The sequence below is a fragment of the Oenanthe melanoleuca genome, chromosome 23 (genome assembly GCF_029582105.1).
Source record: "Oenanthe melanoleuca isolate GR-GAL-2019-014 chromosome 23, OMel1.0, whole genome shotgun sequence".
Taxonomy (NCBI): domain Eukaryota; kingdom Metazoa; phylum Chordata; class Aves; order Passeriformes; family Muscicapidae; genus Oenanthe; species Oenanthe melanoleuca.
Window position 1 is genome coordinate 857,670 of NC_079356.1, and position 26,892 is coordinate 884,561.

A 26,892-nucleotide genomic window follows, 5' to 3' on the forward strand; every position below is an offset into this window, starting at 1 on the left:
CCTCGATTTCCAGAATCAGAGGCTGATCTGCTGCTCCTACTCAGGTCTGGAGCAGCAACCACTCACTTCTTACCTTCCAACCTGGCAATTCATGAGCCAAAATGGAAAAAAACCTGCAGCAAACAAATCAGTGCCACGAAGGTGGTGCCTGTGGTGCCTCAGCAGGCACAGACAGGTGAGCAGTGAGTGATTTAACCTGTTTACAATCCCTGAGTGCAATCAGAGCCCAGCTCCTGCTTCTCCTGCACCCAGCAGGAAGGAGCTGCAGTTGCTCCATTTTAATGCAAGCCATTAACCTGCATGTGCCCCCAGGCTGCTGGAAGCTGCTGCAACCTCCTTTATCTGGGCAAAATGTGGGCATCTCTCTGGGACAGTTTAGTCTCTAATTATGAAACCCAGCTGGGTTTTTCTCTAGTCAGAGGCTGCTGCCAAAGCCCTGGGTGCTGAAAGCAGAGGGGACCCAGAAGCTCTGAAGTTTGCAGGCAGCTGGGTTTAAAGAGCTGCAAGTCTGGCTCAGCTGCTGTGAGCACAGAGAGGCTCATTATGGAACAGAGTTCTCAGAGAGGGCAAGAGTGGCATCACTGCCAGAGCAGCACCCCAGAGCTGCTCCTGCACCCAGAATGCTCCTGCCCAGAATGGGTCTGTGGTCTCACCTCAGCTCACCAAGGCTGGACACATCCCAGCCCTGCTGTGGGAGCCTCTGCTTCTCCTGTATCCAAGTTATCCAGCACTTATCCACCTCCCCACAAAGAACAGCAACACTTTTCTACCTGGAACTCCACCCCAGAGGGAACCATTTCCCAACTGGCCTTGAAAAAGGCAAGTTTTCAGTTTTTTGAGTGACATCTTTCTCAAGTGATGGAAGGCAATTCAAAGGCAGCAGCACATTCCCCACAGTTTAAAATCTAAATGAGTTTTTTTCCTAGGAAGTTCTTCCCTCTGCATTCAAATTTGTTCTTTAAAATGCTGCTATTGTTGGGAAGAGAGGAGCATTATCCTAGAGCTGCCAGTCTCACCATCATGACAAACCTGCCATAATGGCAGAGCTTTAATTGGCAGATTATCTCTGCCATAAAACACACACCAAAGTTTCCTCTATGCTCTAACTGTGAGCAATAAACTCCCAATAACTCCAAACTCATTTTCTTCATCTCAGAAGCTCCTCCAAGTCCTCCCAGTTTAACACTGCCAGGCACATCAAGGAGGTTTTTTGGCTTTATACAAATTTAAATTGTCTCATGTCCCTCCAGTGCTCCTCTCAGTCATGACAGAAAAAAATTGCTCTCAAAACTGCTCAGGCCTAGACAGAAAAGATGCTTTTCTGAAAAGCATCAACATTAAGTTTTTAATGAACATAAAGTTAATCTTGTCATTTCTAGGGTCCAAAGCCTGATGAGAGGGTTAAAATAACTCCTGAGTCTCAGTGGTGTAACACTGTAAATACACCCTGCACATGGCACGTTGTTTTGTTTCTTTTAAGAGTCACAAATTTAGAAATATTCAAGTAGAGGCCATGATCCCAAGTTCTGGGATGCTTCAGGTACCCCTGGGGTGTTATTTCCAGTTCAAATGTTTAAAACCTGAGTTAAGAACTCAGATGGGGTTTTCTTCTGGTCAGAGGCTGCAAAGGCTCAGGCAGCTGCAGCTTCAGTAGAGCTGAGAAAAAGGAAAAGGAGAAGGGGAAGGGGAAGGGGAAGGGGAAGGGGAAGGGGAAGGGGAAGGGGAAGGGGAAGGGGAAGGGGAAGGGGAAGGGGAAGGGGAAGGGGAAGGGGAAGGGGAAGGGGAAGGGGAAGGGGAAGGGGAAGGGGAAAGAATGTGGCCAACACAGGTATTTCCTGGGAATGTGGCCCAGCTCCATGTGCAGTTTCCGTGAAATCAAACTGCTGAGCTGCTGCTCTCTGCAGGCCCTGAGGTGATGCAGGAAGGCCAAGCAGGAATCTCTGCACAGGAATCACTCCCAGATCTCCTCCTGTGCCTGGCACTGGGGCTGCCAATGCCCTGGGGGCTCCTCCTGCCCAGTCCTGCCCAGTCCCTCTGCCCCTGGCCAGGAGCAGCTCAGCTCATCCATTCCCTGCCCCATTCACCCAGCCCAGGTCTATCAAGGGTCTATCAAGGGTTTATCAAGGGTTTACCAAGGGTTTACCAAGGGTCTACCAAGGGTCTATCAAGGGTCTATCAAGGGTTTACCAAGGGTCTATCAAGGGTTTACCAAGGGTCTATCAAGGGTCTATCAAGGGTTTATCAAGGGTCTATCAAGGGTTTACCAAGGGTTTATGAAGTCCTGGGGCAGCAGAATGTGCTGGTGCTCCTGCCCTTGGCTCAGTGTCACCTGCCTGCCCCCCCTCCCCATGGCTCTGCAGTGCCAGCAGCGACTCCCAGCAGCCCAGGCCAAAACCAAACTCTAATCCAAGCTCCTCACACACATCTGCATGGTGCAGAACTGCATCCAAGTGGGGAAATCAGACAAATCCCAGCTCAGAGCTGAGCCAGGGAGCCCTCAAAGCTTGAAGGCTCAGCAGGGGGTCCCAAAGCACAGTGTGACATCCACACACAGCCCAGGGCTGTGGCTCTGATCTGGGACAAAGAGACTGAAGTGAGTGTACAAGTTCAAAGCGGAGCATGGCAGCAGTGAGAGCCTCCACAAACATCCCCAGCCCAAAGGGAGCAGTGTTTGTTCATCTGCAGCCACAACACTCCCTCTGCCCTGCTCAGGAAAACCAGGCATGGTCAGAAAAATACTCCTCTAAAAGCACTTCCCACCTTCAAAAATCCCCTCCTAAAAGCATGTCCTTCCTTGAAAAATACTCCTTCAGAAGCACATTCTTCCTTTAACAGTACTCCTCTAAAAGCACAGTCTTCTTTCAAAAATCCTCCACTAGAAGCATGTTCTTCCTTTAAAAACTCTCTCCTAAAAGCATGTTCTTCCTTTAAAAAACACTTTTAGAAGCACATTCTTCCTTAAAAATCCTTTCCTAAAAGCACATTTTTCCTTAAAAATCTTCTCCTGAAAGCACATTCCTGCTTTGTCCCCAGTGCTTAGAAAAGAACTTCATGCCCCCCCAGCAGAATTCCAATGTTCACTGTGTCCCCCAGGGCCTGATAAGCTGTCACCTCCAGAATCTCCAGTTCTGCTGTGAGAGCTGGCAGGAATTTGGGAACTGATAGAGCAATGTCTGGAGGAAGATCCTGCAGAAGAGCAGAGGTTCCATCTTTGCCACAGCTGGAGAAGGGCACGTTCCCAGCAGGAGCCCCAGCAGACAGGGATGTGCTCCTCTCCTGGGAAGTGGGAATTCCCAGCAGAATTTCAGGGAAGAACTGGTTTGCAGAATGCACCACAAGCTGGACAGAAAGGAGAGACAACTTTCCTGCAGGAAACACATCCTGCATCTTTCCAGCCTTTTGTAAGATTATTTTCAGAGGTTTTCCTTGCTACTGTCAGTCAAAAAACACCCCAAAAACAGAGCAATATTTGTGTCTGTGAGTGGTTCCCTCCCCATTTGCTCTGGGACCCTGAGCCCACAGTACTTTAAACAAAAATCCCATTTTACCTCCAGCACCAATGACAAATTCTGGTTTTACTCACAGCCACAGCAGGGTATCAATTCTCCCCCCACCCCCCAGAAATGCTGCTGTGCTGATGTTTCCCTCCCACAGTGCAGATGCAGAGCAGTTGTGGAACAGGGGATGAGGGGATGTAGGGGATGATGGATGCAGGATGGAGGGGATGAAGACATGCAGGGGATGCAGGGGATGCACAGGTGCAGGATGCAGGGATGATGGGATGCAGGGATGATGGGATGCAGGGGATGAAGGAAGCAGGGATGCAGGGATGATGGGATGCAGGGGATGATGGGATGCAGGGATGCAGGGGATGAAGGATGCAGGGGATGCACACATGCAGGGATGCACACATGCAGGGGATGCAGGGATGATGGGATGTAGGGATGATGGGATGCAGGGGATGATGGGATGCAGGGGATGCATACATGCAGGATGCAGGGAATGAAGGATGCAGGGATGATGGGATGCAGGGGATGAAGGATGCAGGGATGCAGGGATGCAGGGATGAAGGATGCACACATGCAGGGGATGCAGGGGACGCAGGGATGAAGGATGCAGGGGATGCACACATGCAGGGGATGCACTCATGTAGGATGAAGGATGCAGGGATGCAGGGATGCAGGATGCACACATGCAGGGGATGCAGGGGATGCAGGGATGAAGGATGCAGGGATGCAGGGATGCAGGATGCACACATGCAGGGGATGCAGGGATGCAGGATGCACACATGCAGGGGATGCAGGGATGAAGGATGCACACATGCAGGGGATGCAGGGATGAAGGATGCACACATGCAGGGGATACAGGGATGAAGGGGATGAAGGATGCAGGGGATGCAGGGATGCAGGATGCACACATGCAGGGGATGCAGGGATGAAGGATGCACACATGCAGGGGATGCAGGGGATGCAGGGATGAAGGATGCAGGGATGCAGGGATGCAGGGATGAAGGATGCACACATGCAGGGGATGATGGGATGAAGGATGCAGACACACAGGGGATGCAGGGGATGCAGGATGAAGGATGCAGACACGCAGGGCTGCAGCAGAGCTCCCATTCCCCCCCAGCAGTCTCACCCAGCGTGGCCGCCGCCGCCAGCCCGGCCGCGTAGGGGTCCGTGCCCGGAGGCGCCGCGCTGATGATGTAGGGGTTGGGCACGAAGGCAGCGGGGGCTAGACCTGCTGGAAACATTCCTGTCAGTGCAACACACCCACAGCACTGCCCCACAGCCCCTGCTGCTGCCTGGCCAACGCCTCACTCTGCTTTGGCTTCTGAACTTTTACAGCTGGTTTGCTACAGTGAGTCTCTATGGGCATAAAAAACCCCCAATTCCAAGGATTCAGTGATCCTTAAGAGATAAAATCCTTTATACCAAACAGCTCAGGAGCTTCTGCAGGGCAGACAGGCTCTGTTCAGGGGACTGGAGCTTGTTACTACCTGCATTTCCTGCAGTGAGTAACTCTGTGAGCTCCATGGGCAGCACAGGAGCCCAGCACTGCAGCTGCTCAGCCTGGAAAGGTTCAGGAGGGGAAAATTCCCTCCCTCTGCAAGGGACAGTTCAATCTTTAGAGAAAGGCCGGGTGGGTGGGAGAGGGGTGTGCAGGGGAGGTGAAGGGCAGGAAGTTAAAAAGCTAAATAATTTCAATCCCTGAACTCCACTGAGCACACAAGGGCTCAGCACAGAGCTGGGAGAGCCCCAACAGGTTTATATGGGGGGTTTGGGCAGGAAGAACTACCACAAACTGCTTATTGTGCTAAAAACATTTAAATTTAATCATCCAGGAGACCTTCTATAATTTCCCTGGTTTTCTACACAATTAAGTATTTTATTATATTAATAAATATATTTTATGAATATTTTTATTAATATCAATCATATGTTTACATAAACTACATTTTTACTTAGAAGACCTGAGGCAGCACATTCAGCTGATAATAAATTGTGCATTTCCTCTCACTTCACTGTGCTGTCACCCTGATTTGTGCTTCACTCAGAGACTTCCAAAGCCTCTCCTGACTGACCAGCACAGGAGGGTGAGAGAGTCAGACTTGAACCCCTCCCAATCCTTGTCCCCAGTGTTTCCCCATGGCCAGGAGCAGGTCAGGGGCAGTGACAGGACAGGGCCAGGGGCAGTGACAGGTCAGGGCAGGGCAGTGACAGTGACAGTGACAGGGAGGGTCAGGACAGGCTCACTCACCGATGTGTGGCTGGTGGGCAGCAGCCAGGGCGTACTGCTGCTGCTGGGCTGCTGTCAGCTGCTGCACGGCCAGAGCGTTGGGCCTCTGGAACAGCTGTGGGCAGAGACAAACACTCTGAAAGTGGGCACAGAGAGCCCTGAAAGTGGGCACAGAGAGCCCTCAAACTGGGCACACACAGCCCTCAAACTGGGCATAGAGAGCCATTAAACTGGGCACACACAGCCCTGAAACTGGGCATACACAGCCCTGAAACTGGGCACACACAGCCCTGAAACTGGGCATAGAGAGCCATTAAACTGGGCACACACAGCCCTCAAACTGGGCACAGACACCTCTTAAACTGGGCACAGACAGCCAATAAACTGGGCACAAACACCTCTGTAATTGGGTTTTCCCTCTGCTGTTCCCTCTCAATCCCAAAGGATTTATCCCACTGCAGTCTGGGGGCACCAGGGGCTGCCAGGAGCACCCCCAGTGACACCAGTGTGACCTCCCAGTTTGGCTGAAGTGAGAAATGGGGTGGCACTGGGATAGCAGTGAGGTGGCACTGGGGTGCAGAGCCAGGACTGAGACACCCAAGATGCCTTCAGAGGCACTAGAGGTGACACAGGATCACAAACCCCAGACCAAACACTTCCTTTACCTGCCCAGTTCTCAAGTTTATAGAGATTTATTCCTTACTAAGGAAAAAAAAACCCCAGGATTCCCTTGAAGTATTTTTGCTGATGGTTTGGGCTTGGTTTTTTTCCCTTTCTTCAGGGCCTCACTAAAAGTTTCTTTCCCAGCTTCTTGTGCCTCTCCCTAAAGCAAACCCCTGAACTCACCCACTTTCAGCTCTAATTAAAACATTCAAGGACACTCCAGGTGAGCACCTCCTCTGAAATGATCCAGCATGTCCATCCCCCCTCACTTCCAGGAACCATTTCCAAGGTGGGAATCACAAACCACTGTGAGAAATGTTCTCTCCCTCCACTCCCTCAGAACAGACCTGGATGCCCAAATACCCACAATTTTCACACCTATTATCCTGCTCTCCTTTCCCACAAGTGAACTGCTGGCAGAAGCAGCAATAATTCTGCCCAAATTTTTGGCAGAAACCCACGACCATCAAGAAGAAGCCCAGAAACATCAAGAAAACTTCATTGCTTCTTTTATTTAAAGGCAAAAATTGGCACTGGTTCTCCTGAGAGCAGGGTGAGCAAAGCTGTGTGAGAAAATCCACCTTTATTTTCGTCTTTTAACAAGCAGAGGTGGAGAAAACACATCTGAGGGATCAGCACTGGGTTTATGAGGTGGAAATACAGAATTTAGGGGAGGCAGAATTAACCTGCTGTGTGCCAAACCCTCCCAAGAGCTTTGTTTGCTCATCCCTCAGGACCTTGGGCTCCCACAAACAGCCAGGGCTATCAGAATGTTCCTTGTGCAGGGAAATACCAGATCTGCAGTTGCTTTATTGCCTGCCTGGGCCATAAAACCCCCTGAGCACACCTGCTTCTCCTGCCCTTCTTGCTGGTTTAAGGTGCCTTCTGTGGTCACACAAAGCTCTGGCAGCTCTGTGCAGCTGCCCCAGGAGCTGGCCAAAGCTCCACTGACAGCCCTGAGGGCAAAGAACAAGGAGATCAAGGACAGGAGCTGCAGAGCATGGAATCAGGGATAGAGGCTCTGTGAGAGAGACCAACACCTCACTGATCAGCAAATATGGGAAAAATAATCCTATAAATCCCCTAAACTGCTTCCTGGAGTGTGGATTCCTCAGGAACATCCTCAGGTTTAGGTCTGCTTTCTTATTAGTTCAGCAATTTTAGCATTTTAACCTGTCACCAAACCCTTGAGTATTCACATGCTTTTGCATCCCTGGGATCTGCATTTCCAGCCTGCTGATGTGGATTCCCTCACAGTGAAGCAGAAAGGAAATGGTTGGGTTATCATTGCCTTGTCTTGAGGGCACAAAAATCATTTATCTTCTTAAAAACACTTCTTGTACTCACTTTACACATGTGAGGACTTCCACACCTCCCTCCCAAATGCAACTCAGTAATGCAGCTGGAGATATAAGAAGTGGGAAAAAGGAATCCACACCCACTCAGAGCATCAATATTTCACCATCAATATTTCACCTGCTGCTCTTGGCTCTTTTTGTTCTCTGCCTGCTCTGGGGGCTCAGATGGTCCCTGCAAAATGTGACTTTCAGACATAAAAAGTCTGCAAGAAAGCTGGAGAGGGACTTTTTACAGCACAGGATGAGGAGGAATGGCCCTGAACTAAGAGAGGAGGGATTCAGATGGGATCTTGGCAGGAATTGTTCCCTGGGAGGGTGGGCAGGGCTGGGATGGAATTGCCAGAGCAGCTGTGGCTGCCCCTGGATCCCTGGCAGTGCCCAAGGCCAGGCTGGACACTGGGAGCAGCTGGGACAGTGGGAGGTGTCCCTGTGTCACAGGGGCTGGAACTGGATGAGTTTTAAAGTCCTTTCCCACCCAAACCACTCCAGGATTCTGTGACCTCTCCCTCTCCTCACTTTAATTCACAGCTTTGCTCAGCCCCCTCAGAAGAAACTCAGCCCAGCTCCCACCCTGCAGCTGCAGGTTTCACCCTGCAGCCTGTGCAAGGCAGCAGAGCCAGGAACAGCCATCCCAGGGCAGCTCTGCTCACACACAGCCCCAGGAGCTGCTCAGTTTAACCAGAGTGCTCAGTTTAGCCACAGCCTGGCTGGGCTGTCTCCACCTGCTGACAGCACAGCCCCACACTCCACACTGCACAGCACTGCTCAAAGGGGCACTGAGGGAGGGGGAAGGCAAGCAGCCTCTGCAACAGGAATATTAACCTGAATTTACACAGGTATCAGAAAAGGGCACTGGGCCATTTCCTGCTGCTGCAAAATGCATTTGGAGTGAAAAGCTACAAAGGGCTGACAGGGCTCTGGAGTTCAGGGAGATCATCCAACAGTGCAGTGAAGCTGCTCCACGTGCAGACAAATGAAGGATGATTTCCAGCACGGGGAGGAGCTCACTGAGGGAATTCCCAGGAAGCAGAACCCCGCAGTCAAGGCAATGCTGGAAGATCAGATTTCCCTCAGCCAGTTTCTCCTGCAGTATCAGCACTGCCATCTCTCACCAGACCTCACTGGGTAAAACCTTCCCCTTCCTCATGCTGCCATCCTGTAATCCTCCCAGGGTGGGATGCTTCCCCACAGCCCCAAAGGCACTGCCAGGGATGAGACCCCTCCTCCAGGACAGACTTCCAGCTGACACAGAATGGCAAAGGACAGATTCCTTCCATCCAGGCTGAGAGTGGCAGTGGGCACAAGGACCCCTGGTTCTGGGGATCAGGAATTATGGAAATGGGCCAGGAGTGAGCCAAGACCCCTGGATTTACACAAACCTGCCCTGGGAGGGCACATGGGCTGGGGAATGATTCCTGATCTTCCCTACAGCAGCTCAGGCTGACAAAAGGCTCCTGTTTGCTTTCACTGAAGGTGGAAGCTGCAGCAAGGGTGAAAACTGGAAAGAACAGATTTTGTTTGACAACCCAGCAGGGCCTGGGTGGGACTGAGGGGCAGCAGCTGTGACCCCACTGCTCCCCAAAATCAGGGAGAGACAAGTGGGGATTTGGGCCCCACAACAGAGAAATGGAGCTGGGAAGGGGCTGAGCCCCAGGAGAGGCTGAGGGAGCTGGGAAGGGGCTCAGCCTGGAGAAAAGGAGGCTCAGGGGCCCTTGTGGCTCTGCACAACTCCCTGACAGGAGGGGACACTGGGGGGGTCGGGCTCTGGGAACAGGAACAGGGACAGGAGCAGAGGGAACGGCTCAGGCTGGGCAGGGGAGGCTCAGGGTGGGCACAGCAGGAATTTCCCCATGGAAAGGGTGGGCAGGGATTGGAACTGCCCAGGGGGTTTGGATCCCCATCCCTGGAGGTGCCCAGGGAAGGACTCTGAGAGCTCTGGGCTGGGCCAAGGTGGGGATCAGGCACAGCTTGGATCTGATGCTCTGGGAGGGCTGTTCCAAGCTCAGGATTCCCAGACAGTGATGATCCAGAGGTGCCACCAGCTCCACAGGGACAGTGCCCATCCACTTGGTGTGAAATAAAAAATCCAACCCCAGCCAGAAGCCTGCACTGCATCACTCCCAAAACGAGGAGCCTTCCCTGCTCTGCCTTCCTCTGGGAGGGTTTATTTCCACCAGTGAGGTGCCAGATGTGCCAAATTTTAAATCTTAATTTTTAAAGGCTGAAAGAAACAAATAAAAACTCCTTGAACTTGTAAATGAGCCTTCACTTAAACAGAAAACCCTGACAAAATGCAAATTCCAGGCTTCCCACTCCTGCTGCTCCAGTCCCATCTCTAATGCTTCTCCAGCAGCAGCTCACTTGTGGAGCCCTAATGTTTCAAAAACCACACAACTTTCATGGTTTAAAAGTAATTCTGGCATCCCAGGCCTTACACCAGAGCAAGACAAAGGCTTGGAACTATCTGGCTTTTTTCGTTTTTGAACTCTACAGCAGCTATTTAGTTTAATCATTAAATTTTCCATCATTAACCTCCCAAAGATGCTGTAGAACAGAGCAGCCAACTGAGCTCCAACACAGATATTTACATTGCTTTTAAGACTGTGATAACTCAGCACAAACTTGGCAATGGTTTCCCTCACTCCAGAGTGCCAGGGGCTCTTCTGCTATAAAAATCAGATATTTTAGGGAAGCCAGGGAGAGTTATAGATCCCTGCAATCAGCTACAACAAAGGATTCCCTTCTTCTTGGAGGGATATCAGACTTGCAAAGGGAGAGCAATAAAGTTCACAATCATTACCCAAAGGAGCAGGAACAGGAGCAGAGCAGGAGTGGATTGCTGGAGCCAGGCCCAGCATTCAGCAGGAGCCAAGGGAGGCTCTGCACCAGGGAGCCTGGCTTGTGTGGGAGAAAGGTCAAACAGGCCTAAGCCAGGCTCAGATAAAGGCTTGTAGTGGTGGACTCTGCCCTCAGGGCTTAAACCAGCCTCAGGTAGAAGAACAACTTGTAATTGCCTCAGGCTGCTCTGGCTGGGGCAGCAAAGCTGAGTGTGGGGCTGAGCAAAGCTGAGTGTGGGGCTCAGCCAAGCCCAGTGTGGGGCTCAGCCAAGCCCAGTGTGGGGCTCAGCCAAGCCCGGTGTGGGGCTCAGCCAAGCCCGGTGTGGGGCTCACACTAGGCTCAGCAGGTGCTGGCTCTCAGTCACCACTGGCTCCAGGGTGGGTGTTTGAGGTTTTTCACACCTTTTGTTACTTGTAAAGCTCCTGTTCAATGCAGCTCCTCAACACCCCCAGGATCACAGAGAGGGCAGAGCTGTGGGATTGCTGTGGGATTGCTGGGGAATTGCTGGGGAATTGCTGGGGAACTGTGATGATTCCAGCTGCAGTGCCATGGGGAGCAGATCTGCTGCCATTCCCAGGAAGGACACACAGCACGAGGATGAGGAGAACATCTCCAGCCTTCCTCCATCCCTCTCCCAGGACAGGATCCCGAGCCCATCCCACCCCACACTGACCCTTCTGGGGTGGATCAGGGATCCCCCTGGGATGGATCAGGGATCCCCCTGGGACGGATCAGGGATCCCCCTGGGACGGATCAGGGATCCCCCCGGGACGGATCAGGGATCCCCCTGGGACGGATCAGGGATCCCTCTGGGGTGGATCAGGGATCCCCCTGGGATGGATCAGGGATCCCCCTGGGATGGATCAGGGATCCCCCCGGGATGGATCAGGGATCCCCCTGGGACAGGTCAGGGATCCCCCTGGGATGGATCAGGGATCCCCCTGGGACGGATCAGGGATCCCCCTGGGGTGGATCAGGGATCCCTCTGGGGTGGATCAGGGATCCCCCTGGGGTGGATCAGGGATCCCCCTGGGATGGATCAGGGATCCCCCTGGGACGGATCAGGGATCCCCCTGGGGTGGATCAGGGATCCCCCTGGGGTGGATCAGGGATCCCCCTGGGACGGATCAGGGATCCCCCTGGGGTGGATCAGGGATCCCCCTGGGATGGATCAGGGATCCCTCTGGGGTGGATCAGGGATCCCCCTGGGGTGGATCAGGGATCCCCCTGGGACGGATCAGGGATCTCTCTGGGGTGGATCAGGGATCCCCCTGGGGATGGATCAGGATGCCCCTGGGACGGATCAGGGATCCCCCTGGGACGGATCAGGGATCCCCTGGGATGGATCAGGGATCCCCTGGCACGGACCAGCCCAGCCCATACCTGCTGCTGGGAGTTGTAGTCGAAGAGCCCCACGGTGGCGGCGGCCGAGTCCACGGGCACCTGTGTGCCCGAGTAGTCGAACTGCAGGGGCTCCATGCCCACGTGCTCCATGGCGTCCAGGGGCACGCTCTGGGACTCCATGCTGGGGAAATCCTCCACGGGCTTGGCCCCGTTGCTGCTGGCCAGCTGGGCCAGGCCCTCCGAGCCGTTCTGGCTGGGGCCCAGCAGATCCACCTCGCCCGCCGAGCTCTGGCAGTTCCCGGGCGTGCGGCTGCGGGGAAACGGGTCAGGAGAGAGGAACGGGTCAGGAGAGAGGGAATAGGGCTGGGGAAATGGGTCAGGAGAGAGGGAACGGGTCAGGAGAGGGAACAGGGCTGGGGGGAAACGGGTCAGGAGAGAGGAACGGGTCAGGAGAGGGAATAAGGCTGGGGAAACGGGTCAGGAGAGGGAACGGGTCAGGAGAGAGGGAACGGGTCAGGAGAGAGGAACGGGTCAGGAGAGAGGGAACGGGTCAGGAGAGAGGGAACGGGTCAGGAGAGAGGGAACGGGTCAGGAGAGAGGGAACAGGGCTGGGGAAACGGGTCAGGAGAGAGGGAATAGGGCTGGGGAAATGGGTCAGGAGAGAGGAACGGGTCAGGAGAGAGGGAACGGGTCAGGAGAGAGGGAACGGGTCAGGAGAGAGGGAACAGGGCTGGGGAAACGGGTCAGGAGAGAGGGAACAGGGCTGGGGAAACGGGTCAGGAGAGAGGAACGGGTCAGGAGAGAGGGAACGGGTCAGGAGAGAGGAAATAGGGCTGGGGAAACGGGTCAGGAGAGAGGAACGGGTCAGGAGAGAGGGAATAGGGCTGGGAGGAAACGGGTCAGGAGAGGGAACGGGGCTGGGGGGCTGAGGGAAATGGGTCAGGAGAGGGAACAGGGCTGAGGGGAACGGGGCTGAGGGGGACAGGGCTGAGAGGAGCAGGGCTGCAACCCAGCAATGCTGAAGGGAACAGTGCTGAGGGGAATGGGCTGCAGGGCTGCAATGCTGCAGGGAACAGGGCTGGGGGGCTGAGGGAAACGGGTCAGGAGAGAGGGGAAAGGGCTGGGGGGAGCAGGGCTGAGGGGAATGGGGCTGAGGGGAACATGGCTGCACCCCAGCAATGCTGCAGGGCACCAATGCTGCAGGGCACCAATGCTGCAGGGCCTGGAGCAGAGCCTGGGACTGCTCTGAGCCTCCTGCACACAGGGACAGACAGACAGACAGGGACACACCCAGGGACACAGGGGGACACCCAGGGACACACCCTGGGCCGAGGGCCCCTCTCAGCTGGGGCTCCTGTCCAGGAGATGCTGCAGCCCTGGGACACCCTGTCACTCCCAGGGGAGTGGGAATGGAGTGGGAATTCCCAGCTTTCCTGGGCATGGGAGGGCTGAGCACCCTCCCTTGGCAAGTGCTGCTGAGCTCCTGCCTTTGCTTCTCTTCCATGCCCAGTCTCTCCTTTTCCCAATAAAATGTTCCCACCTTTCCCTTCTGATTCTGCCCCTGAGGGCACTGCAGGGGATGGAGTGAGAGCCTGGAGGGGCTGAGCCGCTGGCTGGGATAGACCCACCACTGATGAATTACTAATTGATTAATTGATTGATTATTGATAGCAGCACTGCACACACCTGAAGTCTTTGACGTCGGCGTCGATCCCGTTCTGAACAGGCAAACCATTGGATTTGTCCATCACATCCCCCTCCTCCTTCAGATCTCCCAGTTTATCTCCATCAAACGTGCCCTTGCTCTTCTTATCCCCTTTGTCATTCTCATCACTCTCTGCATCCCTTGGCCCCTGGGCAACAGAGACATTGTTTTAATAAGCTGAGTTTTCAGATCAATTTTCCTGTTACCCTTAGACAGTAACAAATCAAAGGCACACGTCACAATAAATCACTTGCAAACATTAATTCCTAAAAAAGAAGTAGGTAAAAATGCAAAATATTTAATAATAATCAAAGAAATAAGGGAATTAGTTCTCACTCTCCCAAGAGTTTTTATCTATTCAGGTTTCTTCCATTTAGTTTGCTTTTGTAGGCTCTAAAAATCCCATCCCAAAAAAATTTAAGGAATTCTCTTTCTAGATGGGACTCAAGCACTTCAAAAATCAACAGCAGCAAATGCTGCAGGGGCATAAAGTGAATTAATGCCTGGCTCAGTGTCAGAGACAGCACAACTGGACAAGTGTTGGAAAATCACCTCAGTTTTGGGGGCATGAACACTGAATTCCAAGGCACAGCTCATGTAAAAACACTCAAATAAATCACTGCCTCAATCACTGCCTGTAATCCTGAAGCACGTTTATTTGGGAGAAAAGGTGGGAAAAAAAGAGGCAAAAAAAGGATTTCTGTTGTGTTGAGCATTTCATGAGTGGCATTACATCTGCAGCATGTCTGCATTTTATTTCACTTGGGAGGAGAATAAAGGGTGATGCTGCCTGGGGCAGTGTTTTGAACAACAAAAGGGAGAGGAAAAACAACATAATTTATGATAAAAAGCAGCAAGGGGCATATAAACATATTTATCAGAGGCAGCTTTGGTGCTGTCACAGGCACAGACATCCAAACCCTGCCCTGCACTTGACTGGAGGGAGAAGTGCTCTGCACACACCATTTCTGCCCCTATCCACTCAACCCTTGGCCCACTCTCTCTCTGATTAGGGAGGGAATTTTCCCTCATATTTAGAGAAAAAAAAAAAAAAACTGTTCTGAAAGCAAAAATCTGTTGGTGTCGCTTCTAGAAGAAAATAAAATTGTGCTTAGTTAGCATTCCTTGGAAATGCCCTCTGTAAATCCAGCTCTGGAGCAATATTCCCCCAAGCAAGGGGGTGCTCAGCTGGGTCACCACTGTCACCCAAGTGTGCTGAGGAGCAAAGCCCTCCCTGACCCCAGCTGGGACAAACTGGCTCCTTGCCCTGATGCCCACACCCCAGAAATCCTCCCTGCTCAGCTCAGGCTGCCCCAGCTCCTGGCACCCCTAATGAGGGCCAGCAATCTCAGGGGGGATGAGGGAAGCTGCAAAGCAGAGCTCCCCAGGGGGGTTTTCCACAATTTCTGGAGCCCTTCTCCCCACTACAGGCTGGCCTTGATGCCACCTCTCCCCACATGCTTCAATTGGAGGCTGTGCCCCTTCCCCACCCCAAAACCCAGGGGTGCTGCCTCTTCCCCATGGGAACAGCAATCCCAGCTGTAAAACACATCCCTGCAGCAGGCAGGAATTCCAGGGACAGCTGTGTGACACCAGTGCATTTACTGAGGGGGGTTCATCCCAAAAAATACAAAAGGAAAACCTACAGGACAAGGATAAACACATGAGAGTTATCATCAGCAGAGAGTGGGGTCTCATTTCTGGGACCATCACATGGAGGTTTTGTCCTGAGGCAGCACCACTGAGGTTTGTGGAACCTTTTCCAAGGATTAGCTTGGATGAGGTGTTTCTGCTGAGGGCTTTTCCAAGGATCCAGGGAATGCCAGCACCTTCCCATCCCCAAGGCAAGGACTAAACCTGCCCTGTCTGAGGAAGATAAACTGAGAGCAAAGGAAGAAAGCTGTGCCCCAGAATGACCCCAGCCAAGAGCAGCAGTGTGGGAATGAGGCACTCACAAATGCTCCTTTCCTCAGGCAGGAGTCTCCAGGAGATGAGCTCAGCACATACTCCACCATGCTCACCCCCAGGCCCCCGCTCTCTGACCGGGGGGACAGCACTGAGTTGACTTCACTGTTCACATGGAAGCCCTGCCCAGGTCTTCTCTGAACCATAATTGGCTGGGAAACAGAGTGATCTGCAATGAAAACATGGCAAACTCACAAGCACATCCAACCATTCAAAGGAGGCAGATTAAATCATTCCATATGTACTCCTTTATTTGCACTAACAAGTGCCAACTTTGGGACTCTGCTGATGTTCACTAGTAAAACCAGGATGGATTTCTCAGTTTTTAAATACTGCAACATGTAAACCTGCAAGTGAGAGCTATGTTTAAAATCTAAACTTGTAACAACTTCAGAAATTTAAGACTAATTAAAGGCTGCAATTAAAAAAAACTAAGTCTTTGTTTTTAGTTTTAGTAAAATTCTTGCATTTGTACAGTGAAAAACAAATTCTGGATTGTTATTTAAAACATAACCCTGCTGCTCCACCAGCCTTGTGTCCTTTGTTCCATCAATTGTTGTGTTCATGTCATGATCAGAAATTCTTTTGGCTGCTCTTTTCTTCAAGGAAAGGTTTCTGAGGAGTTCATTTCTCCTTCCTCACCCCCTGTCCTGCAGCAGCCCCAGCCCTTTGCCATCCCTGCAGCCTGAGATCCAACCAGGCTGGTTTAGTATTTAAAAAATGAAGGGATTTTATTTTTTTTATTCATCTTGTTCTCCAATATTTTTGTACAAACCGTCAGCTGATCCATCCCAAAGCAGAAAACACACAATTGAAATTTTAAGGGCAATTTCAGATTTTGAAGCAGATAAACCTGAATTTACACATACTCACATTAGACAATGTTCTGACATCCATGAGTATCTTAATTTTATCACAAAGCAATGTGTGGTTTCTATTTGTTTTTTATTATATAAACCAGATGGGATTTTAGATTTTTTCAGAGCTGTGTCATCCAGCCTGGCCAGTGGTTTGAGTAAATAAATCACACATTTCTGTATTGAACCCCAACTAAATTAAGGAAATAATTGAGCTACCTGATGTTCCCCAAGCACTGTCTCTCCACTGATCTCCCAGAAATATCCCTTTTGGTCCATCTTTGCTGGAATCATCAGATTCCCAAAACTTTTTACCCGGCAACAGCTGCTGCAATTAAAAAAACAAAAAACAAAACAAAACAAAACAAAAAAAAGAAACAAAAACAAAAAGAACAAAACAAAGCAAAGCATGATTAAAATAAGTATAAAATGCAAACATAAACCATAAGCATCTCCCTTCTATCAGATATCAATTATTAAACACAACTGATATAATTCAAATATTGATATTTCTGAGGTGAGAGCTGAGGGAGCAATTCCATCTCCCCATTCCTGATTTCCCTCCCACTCCAGGAACCCCCACAGGGCAGACACTCTCACACTGACACTCTGCAAACACACAGGAGCAAACACAGGAGGGGGAAACATCCTGATCCAAGTGGGGAGGGGACAGGGGAGGGGACAGAGCCACCCTGGGCTGGGACAGCTCTGCAGGGAACTCCCAGAATTCCCAATCCTGGGGGTTTGGGAATAGCTTCAGCAGGGATCAGCCCACTGAGCATGGGGAGAATATCCCAGAAAATCCTGGGATGGATGGAGGGATGGATGGAGGGATGGAGGGATGGATGATGGCTGCTCCAAACCTGGCCTGGGACACTGCCAGGGATCCAGGGGCAGCCACAGCTGCTCTGGCAATTCCATCCCAGCCCTGCCCACCCTCCCAGGGAACAATTCCTGCCCAAGATCCCCCCAGCCCTGCCCTCTGGCAGTGGGAGCCATTCCCTGTGTCCTGTCCCTCCATCCTTGTCCCCAGTCCCTCTCCTGTATCCTTGAAAAGAAAATCATGGAATTGCTAAGGTTGGGAATTACTCTCTTCTGCTCAATCTTTCCTGTCTCTGCCCTGCAAGGCCATACCCCTCCCATGCTTTATTTCTCTTGGGAAGAAATTCCTCCCTGTGAGGGTGGGCAGGGCTGGGATGGAATTGCCAGAGCAGCTGTGGCTGCCCCTGGATCCCTGGCAGTGCCCAAGGCCAGGCTGGACACTGGGAGCAGCTGGGACAGTGGGAGGTGTCCCTGGGGTGTCCCTGGGTGGGATTTCAGGTCCCTTCCCACCCAAAGCACTCTGGGAATCTCTCCCACCTGCAGCAGCTCCAGCACACCTGGAACAGCATTTCCCTGCTCAGGGGGACCTGAAGCTCATCCAGCCCCTCCCTGTTTGCCCTGCTCTCCTCTACCCCTTTCCTAAGGAAAACAAAACCTTTACCAGTAATCCTGCAGAACTGCACCCCAAAACCTTCTGAATTCTGCAGTGAAGAATCACAAAACACTTTAATTCTTGCTGTTTCCTGCACTAACAACCCCAGCTCTGTCCTTCCAGTTTAATCTTCCCCCTCCACAAGCACCAGGTTTCCAACTGGAAGTTGTGTACCATCAGCAGAAACAAACAGAAGAGAGATGTTTACCTCACAGGGAGACTCCAAATCTATCTACAGCTATCAGGGAACCCCAAAGCCAATATTAACAGATGCTAAACGGGGGCTTTGTTCTGTCAAGTGCTGCTCCAACCAACACATAGCCTTAGCAAGCAGCAATCATCTGCACTGAATTATGCAACAGGCTGCCAAGACAATGAATTTTTCCTCAGGGAAAGTTGTCAGTTGCAATGGAATTAAAAAAAAAAGGTATTTGAAGTGACTCTCATGCAGTTCTGCAGGTTGGAATTTTAAAAAGAACAAGCAGTGGTTTAGAACGAGAGTCGTTTATTCATTCCCTGGTTTTTATTAAAATTGACCCTATCCAGTATGAAAATAATCCTGCTAAGCCCTCTTACAAAGGACTTACCAGTTAGACCAATATTCAATTTAGCAGAGCAGGGAGGAGGGGAGGACTTACCCATATCAACAAAAGCAATTCTTCCAGCAGCCAGGGCACAGAGATCCCACTGAGATGGGATTATGAATTAGACAAATTAAGAAAACTGATCCCCCTCAGACAAGGCAAATACTAAGATAAAAGCAGCCATCTGTGCAGTGGAGAACGGGGTTTATCTGCAGCAACAGGTAGGGAAGGCACAGCGGGAATTTCGGGTATTCACAGCTCCTGATCTGCCTCCCAAAGCGGAGATGTTATCGGCGGCCGCCAGGGGCACGGAGGGAGCTCGGCAGCAATGCAGCCCTGAACTGCCCTGCAGAGCTGGGATGGCTCTGAACTGCCCCAGGATAGCTCTGAACTGCCCCACGATAGCTCTGAACTGCCCCAGGATAGAGATCTGAACTGCCCCAGGATAGAGCTCTGAACTGCCCCAGGATACAGCTCTGAACTGCCCCAGGATAGCTCTGAACTGCCCCAGGATACAGCTCTGAACTGCCCCAGGATACAGCTCTGAACTGCCCCAGGATAGCTCTGAACTGCCCCAGGATACAGCTCTGAACTGCCCCAGGATACAGCTCTGAACTGCCCCAGGATACAGCTCTGAACTGCCCCAGGATACAGCTCTGAACTGCCCCAGGATACAGCTCTGAACTGCCCCAGGATACAGCTCTGAACTGCCCCAGGAGAGCTCTGAACTGCCCCAGGATAGAGCTCTGAACTGCCCCAGGATAGCTCTGAACTGCCCCAGGATAGAGCTCTGAACTGCCCCAGGATAGCTCTGAACTGCCCCAGGATACAGCTCTGAACTGCCCCAGGATACAGCTCTGAACTGCCCCAGGATACAGCTCTGAACTGCCCCAGGATACAGCTCTGAACTGCCCCTGGATACAGCTCTGAACTGCCCCAGGATAGCTCTGAACTGCCCCAGGATACAGCTCTGAACTGCCCCTGGATACAGCTCTGAACTGCCCCAGGATAGCTCTGAACTGCCCCAGGATACAGCTCTGAACTGCCCCTGGATACAGCTCTGAACTGCCCCAGGATACAGCTCTGAACTGCCCCAGGATACAGCTCTGAACTGCCCCAGGATGGCTCTGAACTGCCCCAGGATACAGCTCTGAACTGCCCCAGGATAGCTCTGAACTGCCCCAGGATAGCTCTGAACTGCCCCAGGATACAGCTCTGAACTGCCCCAGGATAGCTCTGAACTGCCCCAGGATTGCTGAAAGGCACCACAGATCCTGCAGGACCCCTGAAATCAGCCTTGGAGAGATGCAGAGAAAATTCAACAGATAAAGAATGGAAACTGTGAGACTGAGGGAGAAAAACCCCAAGAGAAGCAAGAAACAGTGGTTTAGCTGAAAGGTGAGATGTCACCTTTCCTGGAAAAAGCTGCTCATTCCAGCATGTGGAAAAGCCCAGTGACAAAAGGATGCACTGCCAAAACTTTCTACATCACAGCTACAAGGAGGGGAAAAAGATGAGTCATCAGGGGAAGGCAAAGCTCCAAAACACAAACCCAAACTCTCTCCTCTCAGGAATGCCTAAATAAACCAAAAGCTGGGAGAAGTCAGTGTTTTCAGGAATTCCTTCAGGCACTCCAGCTCTGTGACCTTGTGTCATGCTGAGCAAAGCTGAGTGCTGAGCTCACAGCCAGCCTGGGCTCCCTCTCTGACAATGAACCTCCTGCCCAAATGAGGTGGCACAAAATCATCTCCTGGGAACATTCCCACCCCCAGCATTCCACAGGCAAGTGCACATGGAGCACAGCAGCTGCTGAGCAGCAGCTTCAGGCAGGTTTTAATGTCAGGTCTGCTCCTCTGAAAAGCATTTTCACCAACTCTTAGTCAGTAGTCTTGGGGTAAATGAATCCAACCTGAAGAAACGGATTTTCCTCTCTAGACAAATCAAAATCCAACCCTGGATTATGGTTTTCCACAGAAGAAAGGGGGGGAAAGGAAAGAAAGGGGGGAAAAGGAAGCAAGGAAGGAAAGGAAAGCAGGGCAGGGAAGGAGGGAAGGAGGAAGGAGCAGGGAAAGGAGGAAGGAGGAAGGGGAAGGAAGGAGGTCTTTGACCAGAGGGCACCTCCCTGTGTATCCCACAATGCCACAGTCCTGCTTTGCCCTTTTCTCCAAAACAGAAACTTCCAGGTTCCAAGGACTTTTATTTTCTACACCTGGATCATGCACAGGGTAACAGACAGGATGGACTAAATGTGGAGGAATTAAACTGATCTGAACTAGAGAGGAACATCAGACTTGCACCAAGCTGAGCTGCCACACATGAACATCCTCCTACCAGACAAGATTTCCTCCTCTGTCCTTCCACAAGGGGCTCACTAAAGGTAAAGAACCAGGCAAGGAAAGAAGCCTTTCCATCAGGAACCTACAGGAACAAGCTATTCTTTCAGGTCACCCTGAAAACAGATAAATTCTCTTTTTTCCAAGAAAACCAGGGGGCATTTCCCCCAGATCTGCCACCTCCTGGCTGCTGTGAGAGATGAAATGGCCTCTGGCTGGGTTCTGTGAAGTTCCAGCTGCATGATCCCTGCCCTGCCCTTCTCCCTCCTGCAGCCCTGGTCACACTGCCCAGTCACCCCAAACCTTAACCAAGCCCTGGCCCTTCTGCAAGGGCCAGAGAAAAGGTGGCCAGGACTGGGAACAGAGCAGCCAACAATGCCCCACACAGCAGGATGTGAGCTCAGTCAATCCCAAAATAAACCTGCCCCAAGGATTGGGACACCTGTCCCTGGCAGATCTGGAGCTGTTGTTGTCCAGCCACTCTCTCCTGCTGGATGAGCCAACAGGTGGAGGTTTAGCTGTTCCTCCCTCCCTGCTGGATTCCAGCCTGGCAGGTTTGGGGCCTGAAGTTTGGGGTTGGATCAACCACACACAGACAGACAGACAGACAGACACACACAGACACACAGACAGACACACACACACACACAGACAGATACACACAGACAGACATACACACACACACCTCACAGGACAGAGAACCCCCAGCACCACAACCATCCCAGCAGCCTCAAACACCTGTTGTTTCCTTCCCTCCCCTCCCAAAACACAGATTTTCCCCCAGGCCTCTCCCTTACCTCTCCCATGGCCCGTCCCTCCAGAGCCAGCGCCTGGAAATCGTGGTTCAGCTCATCCATGGAACGCACCTGTGCACAGATGGGGAGAGCAGCCATCAGGAAATGCTCTTATCTGCTGTTGTTTTTATAGAATCACACTTTATAGCCATTTTTCTGCTCCAGACTGAGCTCCATTCCACAGCAGAGCCTGTAACAAGGTTATGGAGCTCCAGAGGATGACTTACCTTTAGCACTCCCAGCAGTTACAACATTTCCACATTTCCATTACTAAATACACACATTTGTTATTACACACAGATTTATTTATGTGTGTTAGTTACACATGCACAAGAAAGGAACAACCAGCAATTACTTTTAAGACACACAAAGCCTAACACAACTGTCTCTGCTGCTATTTCACAGTGGGCTCAGGTGAGGGAGTCAAGGCATGAGAAGCCAGCAGAAGGTGGGAATAAAAAAAATAAATCTGAATAAACCTGGCACATTTACCTTCAGGTTACACTGACATGAAGGAGAACAACATAACTGTTTGATTTGGTTAAAGCTGAGTTAGTTAGAGCAGGGAAAAAAAAAAAGCATAAATTTGGAACTACTGGATGAATAAGTTGGTAGAACCATAGAACCACAGAACATCCTGAGTTGAACAGACCACAAGGATGATCAATCCCAAATCCAAACCCAGACCCCCAGCAATCCCCCTGCCCATCCCTGGAGCTCTGGCAGTGCCCATTCCCTGGGAGCCTGTGCAGTGCCAGCACCTCTGGGGAGGGAAGAACCTTTCCCTGAGCTCCAGCCTGAGCTGCCCTGGCCCAGCTCCAGCCCTTCCCTGGGTCTGTCCCTGTCCCAGGGAGCAGAGATCAGCCCCTGACATGGAACTGGACATGTTTGAAAATGCAGGAAAACTTCTCCTGCTTCTCCTTCCCAAATCTCAGCTGCTGAGCACACACAAGGAAGCAAATTACCAAAGAAACCCAACTCTGGACTGGAGGCCAAAGCCCAGAGCTGAGCCACGTGCTGGCACTGGGAGCAGATGTGCCAAGCCACAGAGGCTGGCAGAGAGCAAATGATTATTTCCATCAGACACCAGAGGAATGGAGAAGCTGTACAGACAGACAGAAGGTGATGTGAACTCATCAGTGCTGAAGTGATGGCCCAGCAAACCACAAAAGCCACCACAAAGGCTGCTCTGAGTGTGTCCAGCAGCTTCCCCAAAACAAATCCTCTCCCAGGGGTGGGTGCTGAGCTCTGGGAACCTCAAACCAAAGATCCACTCCTGCATTCCCAGGAAATCCAAACGGATATTAAGTGACATTTCTGTTTGATTTGGTCAACATGGAATGGTTTGGGTGGGAAGGGACATTAAATCCCACCCAGTGCCACCCCAGGGTCACCTCCCACTGTCCCAGTGTCCAGCCTGGCCTTGGGCACTGCCAGGGATCCAGGGGCAGCCACAGCTGCTCTGGCAATTCCATCCCAGCCCTGCCCACCCTCCCAGGGAACAGTTTCTCCCACACATCCAATTTAAAGCTATTCTCTGTCAGTTTGAGGCCATCCTGTCACCCCAGCCCTTGTCAACAGTCCCTCTCCATCCTTCCCTGCAGGCACTGAAGGCCACAATGAGATCACCCCAAAGCTGCCCCTTTTCCAGGCTGAACATCCCCAGCTCTCCCAGCCTCTCCTCACAGCAGGTGCTCCAGCCCTGCAGGTGACCTGCTCCACCAGGACAGTGTCTCACAGGAGAACCAGGCTGCCTGCATCCCCAAATATCCCTTACCCCAGCCATGATGAAAAGCAGAAAATAAAAACTGCCTTCTCTACCAGCTATCAGAGGTGAGGAAATGAAGAAATTATTCATTCACAGATTCTTTACATCCCTTATCATCTCTCTGTTAAGAACCCTAACAAATATGGATAAAAGCATTTTGTAAATCAGGCCTTTGTGCCTGATTTTGGCCACTCTGCTCAAAGAGTCCATAAACAGCAATTCTCAGGCTCTCTCAGTCACTCAGTTCCTTAACCTTCATTGATCATTGGATCTATTAATTTGATTTTCAAAGACTGCACCCAAAGGATCCTTTTCCCATTTCTCAGTGCCAGTAATTTTAAACATCAACACATTTTCACCTCTTTGCACACAAACATCACAGGGCTCCCTCATTTACCTTCCAGGAAGAACAAAGTGTCTGAAACAACAGAGCACAAAGCCATGATTTCCAACACCTCTGCATTCCAGAAGCCAGGGATTCCTCTGGAATGGCAATTAAACAATAGAGCTCATCTTCCACCTCATCAGGATCTGCTCCTGTTAACAACCCAGAGCTCTGAGAGCAGAGAGCAGAGCCAGCACGGTGTAACACAGAAACAAGGAGGGACACACAGACACACCTTCTCCCCAGCTGAGCCTGACACCGATGAGATCTGATCACCAGAAAATGTGGCTCAGCCCTGAGGCAGGGATTTGAAAGAAATCCAGAAGACAAGGCCAGGATCAACCAGCTGCAGGAGGGAGCAATGCCCTGACTATGTGACGGGACAGCTGGATGGGATGTGACACCCCATGGGATGTGACACCTGGATGGGATGTGACACCTGGATGGGATGTGACACCTGGATGGGATGGGACACCTGGATGGGATGGGACACCTGGATGGGATGGGACACCCCATGGGATGGGACACCTGGATGGGATGTGACACCCCATGGGATCCTGGGGCTCCTGGAGGACAGGTGACCCCACAAGGTGCAGCCATCAGGAACCACACACGGCCAGGCAGCTGGAGCCCCAGGGACCTGCTCCCCAGGCTGCCCCTGCTCAGCCCAGGGCAGCTGTGCCTCTGCAAAGGCAGGGGGAGGGCACATCCCCACAGGAGCCACTGCTGCCCTCCTCAGACTGCTCCCTGCTGCCCACAGCCACTCTGGAACCCACCTCACACGAGGGCCCTGCACACAGCAGCAGGCTCCAGAACGTTCCAAAGCAGGTTCAGTGCACAAGAACATCCCTCCCCTCGCCAAGAACGATGGATGCACTCAGGAATGACAGAAATCTCATTCTAGAGCCATTTCCACACACAAGCACAGCAATGTGTGTCACTGTAACACACTGCAGCTCCAGCCACTCCCCAGCCTGCCGGTGGGAGCACCCGCCCCAGAGTGGGATCTGCTCCCAGCCACGCTGGGAAACTGGAGCAAACCCTGGCACCAGTGAGCTCCCTGAGGTGGGGAGAGCTCAGAGAGCTCAGAATGCACCAGCCCTCACCTCTGTGCTGGAACACACAGGACAAAGCCAGACAGAGCTGGGGTCCCACTGCCACCCCACAGGCACAGCTGGGGTCCCACTGCACATCTGTGAGACACAGCTGGGGTGCCACTGCCACCCCACAGGCACAGCTGGGGTCCCACTGCACATCTGTGAGACACAGCTGGGGTCCCACTGCCACCCCACAGGCACAGCTGGGGTCCATGGTCAATGGCCACCTCAAACCTCCCACACTGCAGAGGAGCCTCTCAGCAGCTCTGCACAAACACATCCACAGGGATTTTCCAGCCCCTCCAGCAGCTCATTCAGTCAGGCAGCCACCTCACAGGACAACTGCACTTTCTTTCCTTTTAGATAAGGTCAGACAGCCTCAGCATCACAACAATCAGAAGCAAATGCTTTCCTTGTCCCAAAGCTTCCCAGCCACTTCAGGCAGGGACAGAGCACAGCTCCAGCAGGTGAGGATGTTCCTTGTGCTGGTACCTGCTGCTCACCCACCACCCCACAAACCCAGGCAAAGACACTTCTCCCTGTCTCCAGGCCCTTAAAAACACAGGTTTAACTTTCCCAAGTTATCTCATGCAGAAAGCAAAGACTCAGATGCTCATCACAGACAGGAAACACCCACAGGTCAGGATCACCCCAGAGAGTGAGAGTGGGGAACAAGCCACACTCAGGGACTGGGACTGAACCTCCTGCTCCAGCTCTAACACAGCACCCCAAACCCTGGTGTCCCCTGGGCCAAAAAACTGCAGCAAAGGGATCATCAGGGTGCTGTTCCAGGGCTGAGCCCCTCTGGAGCCAGGCTGGGAGAGCTGGGGGTGACACCTGGAGAGGAGAAGCTCCAGGAGAGCTCAGAGCCCCTGGCAGGGCCTGAAGGGGCTCCAGGAGAGCTCAGAGGGACTGGGGACAAGGATGGAGGGACAGGACACAGGGAATGGTTTCAAATGGAAAGTGGAGATTTTGGGAATGGGATATTGGGAAGGAATTCCTGTCTGGGAGGGTGGGCAGGGCTGGGATGGAATTGCCAGAGCAGCTGTGGCTGCCCCTGGATCCCTGGCAGTGCCCAAGGCCAGGCTGGACAGGGATAATGGGAGGTGTCCCTGCCAGGGCAGGGTGGCACTGCATTACCTTCAGGGCCCTTCCCACCCAAACCTCAAACCCAGAATTGCAGGACTCCCCAAAGCTGCAGCAGCAGCAGCCCCCCAGCCCAGCCAGGCCCTGCAGACCCTGGCTCACGTGATGGCAGCAGAGCCAGGCCTGGGGATGGCACCTGTCACAGGGACTCTGCACTCAGGTCAATTAACAGCAGCCAGGGCCCCAAACTGTCCTTCTGATTACTGAACAGGGAGCTGAGGACCCAACAGATTAGCATGAGAACAACAGGGAATTTACCTTGCAGACTTCCAGGACCTTATTTTTTATTCTAGAATAATCCAAGGGGGCTTTTCGTGCCCTGAGAGCGACCAGCACAGCAGGTGAATTGGAATTTTAGGTAAATATTAATGTCAACAATCTGTGTTAATACTGCACCTTATATTAAGCAAATATGGTTGCTAAAATGACCTTTACATATAAATTCCAAGTGCAGGGCTGCATCACATTTCAAGTATCCCAGGGGATTGCACACCAGTTTTTTGTATATTAAGGAATCCTCATTTATGTAGAATTTACATTCACCTGGGCAGACAGGCAGCCAAACTATCCAAGGCTAAATTTCACTCTCAACCCCAAAGGATTCTTTTTCTTCCTCCTTATACAAGAGATGCTTCCCAGAAAGTAAAAGGCAAGTGGAATTAAACAAAGAAATAAAACAATCAGGCCTACAGGAAGAAAAAAAATTAGAAAACTAACTAGAAATTTCTTTGGTGAAAAAAGAATCTAAAAAATATTTGCTAATAAATATTTCAGCTAAGAGATATTCCAGTGATGATCCAAACTGTCTCTAAAAGTGCACCATGAAGCCAGATTTATGATTT

The 26,892-nt window shown here is 51.8% G+C and overlaps 1 protein-coding gene and 1 non-coding gene across 9 annotated transcripts in view; both read right to left on the bottom strand.

Annotated features, from left to right (window-relative positions):
* PUM1 (pumilio RNA binding family member 1) overlaps positions 1-26,892 on the bottom strand; it is a 68,473-nt gene that overhangs the window by 29,991 nt on the left and 11,590 nt on the right. For 2 of the 8 annotated variants that reach the window (XM_056509381.1, XM_056509376.1), the window contains exons 3-9: positions 21,658-21,726; positions 16,689-16,794; positions 15,603-15,781; positions 13,629-13,795; positions 11,982-12,252; positions 5,761-5,854; positions 4,639-4,740 (exon numbers count right to left, since the gene is read on the bottom strand). In XM_056509381.1, coding sequence (XP_056365356.1) covers positions 4,639-4,740; positions 5,761-5,854; positions 11,982-12,252; positions 13,629-13,795; positions 15,603-15,781; positions 16,689-16,794; positions 21,658-21,726 — 988 coding nt within the window. Of the gene's footprint in view, positions 1-4,638; positions 4,744-5,760; positions 5,855-11,981; positions 12,253-13,628; positions 13,796-15,602; positions 15,782-16,688; positions 16,798-21,657; positions 21,727-26,892 lie in introns of all 8 variants that reach the window. The other 6 variants (XM_056509380.1, XM_056509375.1, XM_056509377.1 and 3 more) reach the window with 3 other exon arrangements.
* LOC130262377 (small nucleolar RNA SNORD103/SNORD85) lies at positions 508-589 on the bottom strand. Its single transcript, XR_008842111.1, has one exon. It is a non-coding gene; the product is annotated as a small nucleolar RNA SNORD103/SNORD85 (small nucleolar RNA).